Source organism: Arachis duranensis, chromosome 1 (genome assembly GCF_000817695.3).
Source record: "Arachis duranensis cultivar V14167 chromosome 1, aradu.V14167.gnm2.J7QH, whole genome shotgun sequence".
Lineage (NCBI taxonomy): Eukaryota > Viridiplantae > Streptophyta > Magnoliopsida > Fabales > Fabaceae > Arachis > Arachis duranensis.
Genome location: NC_029772.3, coordinates 19,524,042 through 19,535,130, shown reverse-complemented (window position 1 = coordinate 19,535,130; position 11,089 = coordinate 19,524,042). Strand labels below are relative to the sequence as shown.

Sequence of the window (11,089 nt, the reverse complement as noted above, 5' to 3'; positions counted from 1 at the left end):
TGGCATAATGGGAAACTCTGCTGCAATCACATCACAAATTTTATAGTTCCATAAATAACTGTTAAATATGTGTCGCATTAATCAAAATGATCTGTAAATCAAGAATAAATGATGCAAAAGTTAATAAGTTTATCAACTAGGTCATGAAACGATATTTAATAAACTAATAATCACACAACAATGGAAAACATAGTTACCAGAACCAAATTGATGCTCGAACCAGTCAGGTCACTGGGTTCAACCGGTTTAATCGGTTCAATCGGTGGGTCACTAGTTGAACTTATTGACTCAGTTTTAACCGGTTCATTTTAGATTTGACCGGTTCACACTGGTTCGTTACCATGTGTAGTCTCATCATCGGACCGGACCGATTTACAATCCGATTCAATGGTTATTTGGTCGAACCGACCGATTCGGTTTAATGGTTTTTTGATCGAACTGGCCGGTCCGGTCCGGTTTTAACAACAATGATGGAAAATACTAAATTTCTCAGCATACATGTTTACTTGATAATTAAACATTAAACAATTACTAATTATATTCTATATTTTGCCTATTTACTGTTGTCTTAAATATTTGTCCTAAACTCAAAACCTCTGCAGAAATCATAGTTTAACAAATCTTAATTTAAAATGATGACATACCTGCATTTACATATTGAGAAAACTCTGGTGCATGCCTCTAAATCCAATGACCGCATGAAAGTCGGCTCCTCAAATGGTTGTTGGTTTGCTAGTGCATTTGTCATATCCGCCACATCTGCCACCATAGCATCGTCAGCATGATCTTCGTCTACACCTGAATCAATGACCTCGTAGTTACTTTCAAAATCTTCTTCGCTATCACTGTTGTAATCTTCTAATTCAATATCTCGGTCCGCTGCAGATTGCTCAAACTCAACATACAGTTCGATGAATGATATTCGGGACCGGCTTTCAAGATACACTGAAAACATTTCTTGCATGCTCGCTTCATCGGTTACATATTTCGTTTGAAATTGAACGAACCCACCAAATACAGATACAGAATATCTGTACAGAATACATGACGCTCCCCTACGTATTTGAGGATTCTTCTTCTCACAAATCACACCTTTTAATTCTTCAAATGACAGTGTGAATGGAATCACAACATCTAATGGATTTTCACCCACAAATTTCACTCCTTCAAATGTTTGTAATAAAATTTGGCCATGATAATACATTTTTAATCTTACTCTATCATTCATGATGGAATAGAGAAGATGAGAAAGAAAACTTTGAGCTTCAGAGAACTCAAAACTGTGACAAGAAGAAGATGAGAAAGTTGGTTGGTACATCGGTTTTGGTTTGAGTATTTATAAAGCTCAAATCGGACCGTCCAACCGCTTGCTCCAATTTCAAATTTTTTTAACACTAAAATCGGACAATCCGTTTTGTGGTTGGCCGCCAAAAAAAATTTTTCATCTCCAAGAAATCGCTGGGTCTGATTTCTTTGACCCAAAATCTTCTCATCTCCTTTTATAAAATCGCTCAGTCTGATATCTTTGCAAACAGAATCACTATCTGACACAAATCAAACGGTCCGATTTGTGCCCTCTCTCACCTGCATAAAATCGGACCGTCCGATTTCTCCACAACACCTGAACGCCATCACAGCACTGTAAACCTCTTCTAATTTTTTAAAGGCCATAACAATAAAAATTACATTCTATTATATCTTATGTTTTTGTGATACACTCAGATATAGCACAGTAAAAATAATAAGTGCTATAAACTTAGCTTGATTAACTGATCAAATAGAGTAAATTTTCTATACTTCGAACCTAACTAAGTCAAAACAAAGGCAGACCAAATTTGACCCAAACTAACTGGTCTGAATTAGCTCTTGCACACCCCAAAATCTAGCCATCTAGGTGGATGTCTATGTTATTCTGTCCGAAATAGTAAACATCCCAGACATTGGTAGTAATCATACTAGTAATAAACTAAATGATCTCAAATCTCAATGATAGCACAAAAGGGTCCTACTTCCTTTCTTTCTTTGTTTTCTTTTTTTAACTTTAATTAAGGTGCTTCTTTTAAAATGGAAAACATATACCAATCAAACCATCCAAAATTGATTTTGAAAATTTATAATCAATTTTAAATTTTGTATCAATTCATTTTTTCTTTAATTTGTTAAAAATGGAACTGGAATTCATACTAACATTAGCATTAATTCTATTCAATACCGCTTACTAAAACAAGTAATAAAAAAAATTTAAAAACAGAGGTTTGATAAAATAAAAAAGTAATTACCATTAAATTTATATTTTTATCGTGAGAAGTTTTATTATCTTAATTCAAAACACATATATTAGTCTACCAATCTTACTTTAAAACACATTTTAGTTAAGTCACACATATGTCTTACATATCTAATTTTATCTTAATAAAAAATAAAAATACTTATTTAAACATGCTTTAGCTTTTTAAAATACGATCAAGTATGAGCATGTCTGTGACATTATTCTTATATTAAATTTAGAAATAGTATGTACTATTAATTATTAAATAAAAATTATATAATATTTTTATATAATTAAAAAGAAATTAAAAATATTTTTTAAAAAATATATGAAAATTAAAACTATAATATTTTTTGTTTAACATATATAGTATGCCCTACATATCTAACAAAAATCTAAAATTAACATATTATATGTTCAATATCATGTACATATCCATTTTGTATGGTTAATAGGTGTACGGGATTATTTTTGGTGATGCATATATATAGTATAGTTTATAGGACCAAAGTTGATTATTTAATGCCATAATACATTGCATGTGGCACAGTTGTGTCGAGAGAGAAAGATGGGCACCATCACATCCATTAACGCCTTGCTCTTATTCATGCTATCTACTTTCTTGCTTTTTTACTTCCCATATTTCGCCATCGGCAAAGATGAGGCCGGGCGGCAAAGACAAGCATTGGAGATTATCATAGGACCAGGCGGCCCTCTCACCTAATCATCACCTTTACCTGAGTTTCTACTCACATTGACAAAATTCCAGACCACTCACAATCCCCGGTTTCACCCTCGCCACCGCAACCACCACTATCACCACGGCTCCATTACCACCACCACCACCACCACCTCCACCACCTACTTGTCCCCCTCCATCACCGCCGCCGCGTCCTCCTCCGCCACCACCACCACCACCACCTCCTCGTCCTCCTCCACAGACACGGTTGATAAGAGCACGAGGAGTACTTCTAAAATTCAAGAAATTTGAAATCGTTGACAAAACAGGGTACACTAATAACTGGAAAGGCTCAAATCCATGCAAGTACAATGGGATAAGGTGCGCCACATATCCAAACTCAAAGGAGACAGCTGTGGCCGGAATAGACCTCAACCAAGCCCAGATCACCGGTGTTAAAAACGGAACATTGAAGCTTTCCGATGTCTTGGGCGAAATTCCAGAGCTCACATTCTTCCACGTTAACTCTAACGGCTTCGGCGGCAACCTCCCAGACTTATCCGTTAAAAAGTTCAAGTATTTCTACGAACTTGACCTCAGCAACAACAAGCTCTCAGGTGCGTTCCCAATGCAAGTTCTTCAGGCTACGAATCTAACATTCCTGGACATTAGGTTCAACCAACTCTCCGGCCCAATTCCACCGGAACTCTTCGTCCAAGATCTCGATGTTATCTTCATCAACAACAACTTCTTCTCCGGCAACCTCCCTAGTAATTTCGGCTCAACTCCTGCCAGGTAAGACACAAAAGATTTTTGACTCAATATTCCCAATAAATTTTTTTATATGGTCTAAGAGTTATTTTTATCACATAAATTGATTCTTTCATTCTTTCGTTATTTTATAGAAAAATTAATTTATCTTATAATAATATTTTTTGAGATTAAATTGTTAAATAACACAAATTTTATTAAAAAATTAATTGAAAATTACTGATGGATTAATATGTTCTACGGAAATAATTTTTGAGTATTTTTAATGAATAAAAATTTTTAAGAATTAATATGTTCAATTAAAAATATTTTAATAGATAGTCACCAAAAAATATTTTAAAGATGAATTTTCGTGTTTATTCTGTTACGATTTCCCGAGCAAATTTCCTTAAGTTCCTCCCTCCCTCCAGGTACCTCACGTTCGCCAACAATCAATTTAGCGGCACGATCCCAAGCAGCATTGGTAAAGCTTCGAAGACGCTAACCGAAGTGCTGTTCTTGGGGAACAACCTTGACGGATGCCTGCCCTACGAGATAGGCTTGCTCGGCAAGGCGACAGTCTTTGATGCGAGCAAGAACATCATTACGGGTCCCATTCCTCACTCTTTCGGATGTTTAAAAAGCATTCAGTTCCTCAACCTTGCAAGCAACCAGCTGTACGGTGCAGTTCCGGAGATCGTCTGCATTCTCCCGGGGCTCCGCAACAACGGCAACTTGTCGTTGTCGGACAACTACTTTACCCAAGTTGGTCCTGAGTGCTTGAAGCTGATAGAGAACAAGGTTCTTGACGTCAACAATAACTGCATCTTGGGGCTTCCTAATCAAAGATCACCGGAAGAATGCCACGCATTCTTTTCCAATGTGAAACCATGCTCTAACCCCAAATTTTTCCATTACATCCCTTGCAAAACGTACTACTCGCAGTTACACTCCCAAGCCGCAGCGGCGCCGCTGCTTCAAGAAGATAGTTCTTTCTATTCTTCACCGCCTGAGCCGGTAACCTATAAGACTCTCAGACCTCATCGCTTATGATTGTGATCGCAATTAATGCGCCTTTTTCACCTACATAGTACACTATACACTGTAGTATATAGTCAAGCATTATTGTCCACTAAGTCAACAAAAGATTGTGGTCAATTTTCATTTTATTTAACTATCATGTATATCTGCTTAATTAGCTTCCAACTGCACCTGCATGTGCACTTGCTTTTCTTTTTATAAATATCTGTGTATTCGTATCTACATTATGCAATATCTGTGTGGTGAATAATGAATAAAAATAAGTGTATTCAAGTACTTTCATCGAAGCTAAACCTAATAAATTTGGTTCCAGCTTTTTCGGAGACACAAGTGACAAGTCTACCTGCAAGTTCATGAGTCGTTAGATTCAAATTTGTTTAGATTTTTATTTTTTTCTTTTTCTTTTCAACTATTACCAATAATAATAATAATAATAATAATAGTTTGTGATCTTAAATTTTAACTATACTTTTTATGTGCTATTAAAATTTCATAACTATATAATAATCTCGTGATAATAATTATCATAAAATAAATTGATCATATTAAAAATATTATTTTTATTTACTACAAGATTATTTTCTTTATAACTGTGATATGTCAATTTTAATGGAGATAAAAGATGATGGGAAGTTAGGATAATGTAAATTATTTCATTCTGTACGTCCCATGACCCATGGAGAATACGTAATCATTGGATTCTTGTCTTTACTATTAGTTAAAAATAATAAAAAATAAAAAAGAAAAAGAGGGCAAAAGAAGCATAAAATAATGATACGTACTTCTGCACTGGCACTAATAAACACACTTGTTTTCCACACACACAAAAAGATGCACCGACAGACAACACAGGACCCAAAAATGTGTCCCAAAATACTAAATACTGAAAATACTTACAACTTACAAAGACAATATTGCTGTCAAATAAATACTATTGAGAAAATAGGTATTACTACTCATATTAATGTTATATAATCACAAACAATTTGCAAATAATTACTCATCCATCATCGATCTATGCAAAGTAGCTATTAAAATACAAAAAGACCAAATATTTTACATTTACAATTAAATTTTATAAATAATATAATATGATTACTTTGATTCACACTTATAATCAATTTTTCTAAATAAAATAATTAAATTGTGTTTATATTTATTATTAAAATTAAAATAAAAGTATAAAAATAAAGTTATAGTTATTTGCTATATTTATAACAAAATTGAGTATATTGTTGATTATTCTACTATAAAAAATTTGATTATTTTATTATAAAATATGTGAAAAATATATATAAATATTACTCATTAATAATTTCTGATGTTAATGAAATATTTTTTATTTAAAATAAAAAATAGAATCTCAATATTTTAGTATATTGATTCCACCTTCTTGATTTTAGCATCTCTCCCCTCGTGAAAATCAACAAATGAAAAACTTATTTTGGAATTAAAACTGGGGAGGATTATGGCGTAAGAAAGTTTAGCAGAGAGAAAAAAATAAAAAAAGGGAAAACATAATTTTAGTGAATATATGGTGAATTTCATCGCTATAACCACTACAACAAATCTGACAGATAGCGGTGAAAATTCGCTAAATGACATATTGCGACGCATATCGCGACGGTTAGAGACAAGGCTGCAATTAGGATTGTATTTAGCGGCGATTTTTTTTGAACCGCCGCCAAATGACATATTGCGGCGCATATCGCGGTAGTTAGCGGTGATGCTTAATTATGATTGTATTTAGCAGCGGTTTTTATTCTAACCGCCGCAAAATGCGTATAACGACATATTTCATTGGTTTTCTTTAATAACAATCATCTGGATATAATCTAGTTAATTTAAGAATACTATTTTAGCCTACATATGGTTTAATCATTGTTACTTAATTTCGTAACACTTTTTTTAGATCCGTTTTATGTAAAAAATTCACAAATTAAATAAGCTATATATGTTAACTCATGTGAACAAATTTACCAATAAGATTTTCTCGTTTACTTTATTGTCATTTAAATTTGCATTCAAACTGTTCATACCCTGACCCAACACAAAGGCCCATGACCAAAACAAGACAAAATGGCCCAATCCATAGATTGGCCTCCCCTTGCAACCGACCTCCACCGAAGAGGTCAGACTCTATGCAAACTCCACTGACAGGAAGTTGGGAGTCTGATTAGCTGGCAGATAACACTTATTTAAATAAGTAACTGCCCCTAAAATCTCTCAACCCACCTCTAGGAGTCAAATCCAAACCTCCCTAAGATAAGGGGATGGTTATCATCCTTAAAGGGTGGAACCACTCCAACGGTGGTTATGGGTTCACCTCTATAAATACATTGACAACCCTCAGGTATCTCTAAATTCCCATACTCTCTTAACCTGCTTAGACCCTTATTAACTTAGGCATCGGAGTGCCTTTGCAGGTACCACCCCTATCTCATTCCTTGCACACAAGTTGGACGGAGGTCTCAAACGCGGGATCAAGCCTGAAGGCCTTCTTCCCAAGACGATTGGGCCAACCTCGCTAGTCCAGACCATCAATCTCCGGTTACCCAATGTAACATTGACGCCGTTATCGGGGACCCGAGAGATCATCCTTCGATAGCGGACAACTCACCCGAAGATGGCCACGCCACGACCGATTCAGAGCAAGAAAATCTGAATACCGAAAACAATGATGCGGACATGACCCTCCACTAGGAAGCGAATGACCAACACAAAGAAGGTACCTCTGGGGTAAAAAACCCAAAGGTAAATTCTTCCGAAGGACGCAAATCAGGAAAGGAAGGACCGCCCCATGCAGCTAAACTAATGGGATTGGTCCACAGCCACCAAGGACGTTTGGAGCAGCTAGAACCGGAATTAGAATGACAGTTAGAGGCGGAGAGGAACCTAAGGGAAGAGATAGAGCGCCGAAAAGAGTTAGAAGAAAAACTCTTGAAGCTAGAATCTTCCCTTAAAAGCCAAAACTATCGCAGTGACCGAGAAGACTCGCCCTTGGGGGGAGACGACCCGTTCAGTGAGGACATAATGAGGGCAAAAGTTCCAAGGAACTTCAAAAGCCATGAGATGGACCTCTATGACGGGACTACGGATCCAAAGCATCATCTGAGCAACTTCAAAAGTCGGATGTACCTGGCCGACGCTTTTGATGCCACTCGCTGCAAAGCCTTTCCGACCACCTTGACGAAAACAGCGATGAAGTGGTTCGACAGCCTCCCTCCAAGATCGGTCACGAGCTTCGACGACCTCTCGCAGAAATTCCTAATGCGGTTCTCCATCCAAAAAGACAAGGAAAACACGCACCAAGCCTCCTGGGTGTGAAACAGGAGGTCGGAGAACCTTTAAGAAACTACATGGAGAGATTCAACAAAGCGTGCTTGGAAATTCAAGACCTGCCCACGGAGGCAGTAATCATGGGCCTAGTAAATGGACTCAGGGAAGGCTCCTTCTCCCAGTCCATATCAAAAAGGCACCCTACCTCCTTGAATGATGTACAGGAAAGAGTTGAAAAATACATCAACATGGAGGAAAACACCAGACTACGAGAGCCGAGTTGGCGGCGTGGGCACTCTCAACTGTCGAAAGAGAAAAAGAGAGAGCCCAAGAAGAAAGAGGAGATCGGCGTAGAAAAGCCGAGGAGATATCACTCTTATACTCCTCTGAAAGTTTCCCTAGTCGATGTGTATAGGGAAATTTGCCATACTAAAAGGCTTCCACCCCCTAGGCCCATTAAGAACAAAAAAGGGGGGAGTCGTGGCGACTACTGCGAATACTATAAGATGTATGGCCATCCTATAAATGACTATTACAACCTCAAAAACGTGATAGAAAAGCTGGCCAGAGAAGGTCGGCTCGACAGATATCTCGTAGAAAGGTCGGACTATCATGGAAAAAGAAAGCGAGATGACAGTGACCGAAGAGACCCACCCCCACAGTCCCCTGAGAGACATATACACATGATCTCAGGGGGATTTGGAGGAGGAGGGCTCACCAAGTCATCTCGCAAGAGACATCTAAAGCAGGTCTACCAAGTTGCGAGCGAGACTCCCGATCTCCCAACCATCTCATTCACCAAAGAGAAAGGGCAAGGGATCATTCCCGGGCATAATGATCCGGTGGTGATAACCATGATCCTGGCAAATGCCCATCTCCACAGAACCTAGGTAGATCAAGGGAGCTCGGCTGATATCCTCTTTAAGCCAGCTGATAAACCACTATTTTATGGTTTATATTGTATTTAATTGAGTGGTTTTATCAAGTTTTTCACCTACTTATTCATAGGATTTGCATGATTTTACAATTCCTTCCTAGTTTAGTTCTATGCTTGAAAACATGCTTCTTTGGTCTTAATTTATCTAATCTTAATCCTCTCTTATTACCATTCGATGCCTTGATCTGTGTGTTAAGTGTTTCAAGCTTCATAGGACAGGAACGGCTTAGAGAATGAAGAGGAAGCGTGCAAAAATAGAAGGAACAAAAGGAATTGAGGAGATGACCAGCAAGAAGTCACGCGGTCGCATGGCTCACGCGACCGCGCGAAATGGAATAAATCAGAGTGACGCATTCGCGTGCCTGACGCGACCGCGCGGATTGGAAGCTGCACGAACGACACGAAAGCGTGGACGACGCGCACGTGTGGTACGAGAAATGCTGAGTGACGCGAACGCGTGGACGATGCGGACGCGTGATGAGCGCGATCTGTAGAATTACAGAAGTCGCTGGCACAGATTCCGGGCTGCACTTTAACCCAGTTTTTGGCCCAGAAAGCACAGATTAAAGTCCGGGAACATGCAGAGACTCAGGACATCAATTCATATCAGATCATAATTCAATTTTAGGTTTTAGATATAGTTTTTAGAGAGAGAGGATCTCTCCTCTCTCCTCTCTCTTAGGATTTAGGATTAGGATTTCTATTAGGATTAGGACTGTTTCTTCATACCAGGTTCAATAATTTATGTTTCTCCTCTACTTTCATTTACTCTGATGCTTTCATTTGTATCTGATTTGTGTTACCCAATTGGCTTATGAACTTTTCATGTTAGGATTGATTTTCTTATTTAATACACATTATTGAGATGTTTTCAGATATATGATTTTAATTTAGCTTTCTACATTCTTGGCTTTGGTTGACTAATTGGTAACTCTTGAGTTGTCAAACTCATTGTTGACTGAAAATTGGAATTCCTCAAGAATTAATTCGAGTTCCAATAACTCTAGCCTTTCCCAAGGAAAGACTAGGACCTGAGGAATCAAAATTAATTCATCACTTAACTTACCTTCATAGTTAGAGGTTAACACAGTGGGAGAAAAATCCAACTCTCATCACAATTGATAAGGATAACTAGGATAGGACTTCTAATTTCTCATATCTTGCCAAGAGTTTATTTTATAGTTATTTATTTATTTTACTTGTCATTTAACATACTTCTTCCTTACTTTGAAAACCCCCAATTTACAAGACTCATAACTAATAATAAGAACACCTCCTTGCAATTCCTTGAGAAGATGACCCGAAGTTTATGTACTTCGGTTATCAATTTATTTAGGGGTTTGTTACTTGTGACAACCAAAACGTTTGTACGAAGGGATTTTCTGTTGGTTTAGAATCTATACTCACAACGCAACTATATTTTTACAAAATTCTTTACTAGCAAAAATCCTAAAAAAAAATCAAATCTTTTTCAAAATATTTTCTTTTTGTTAGTTTTTGTTTTTATTTTCTCTCACTACTATGAACTCTCACCCCTTTGGCTATGAGTCTGGTTACAACTATGTTGCAGGAAGAGAAAGCTATAATAGGAATATGCATCAAGGTCAAAGCAATCAAAGATGGATGGCGCCAAGAGGATCTGATCAACCCTTTAGGCGACAACACCTTCCAAGATATCATGGACGAAGACCATTCTATAATGCATACCAAGATGATAGATATGGTGGACCCCCTTGTAGTTACCAACAAGCCCCATCATATGCCAATGAACCACTTCCTCAACATAGATTTGAACCACCACACTCACAAGCCCCTTTCCACCATTCACCTCCATATGACCCCAACCCTTGTCCACCACACCAACCACCATATGAACCATACCCAGAACCACCACCTCAATATACACCATCTCCATATCCTTATCAATAGGAACCACCTCCGTGTTATGAACCTTTTCTCCCAACAAATGAACCCTCCTATCCACCCCAAACCTCCATGGAGAAAGCATTTGCCGATCTAAACTCTGCTATACAAGCTCTCGCCGCCCAAATCGAACCACCAAATACCCCCAATATTCAACCCTCAAGCTCCAATGCACTTCCATCTCAACCACATAATGATCCACCCATCCCAT

The 11,089-nt window shown here is 37.6% G+C and overlaps 1 protein-coding gene across 1 annotated transcript; it reads left to right on the top strand.

The window, feature by feature from the left end:
* The first annotated feature begins 2,837 nt into the window (after positions 1-2,837).
* Positions 2,838-5,015, top strand: LOC107481271 (leucine-rich repeat extensin-like protein 3). Its single transcript, XM_016101521.3, has 3 exons — positions 2,838-2,941; positions 3,039-3,743; positions 4,130-5,015. The coding sequence occupies exons 1-3, from the start codon at positions 2,838-2,840 to the stop codon at positions 4,749-4,751; spliced, it is 1,431 nt and encodes a 476-aa protein (XP_015957007.3). The 3' UTR covers positions 4,752-5,015.
* The last annotated feature ends 6,074 nt before the right edge of the window (positions 5,016-11,089 follow it).

What these genes read in the sequence shown, in the direction of transcription:
- LOC107481271 (XM_016101521.3), top strand. Translation starts at nt 2,838, where the DNA reads ATGGGCACCATCACATCCATTAACGCCTTGCTCTTATTCATGCTATCT. An exon ending in GGCAAAGATGAGGCCGGGCG is followed by an intron (nt 2,942 to 3,038) that starts GCAAAGACAAGC and finishes ACAAAATTCCAG; the next exon opens with ACCACTCACAATCCCCGGTT. An exon ending in TTCGGCTCAACTCCTGCCAG is followed by an intron (nt 3,744 to 4,129) that starts GTAAGACACAAA and finishes CCCTCCCTCCAG; the next exon opens with GTACCTCACGTTCGCCAACA.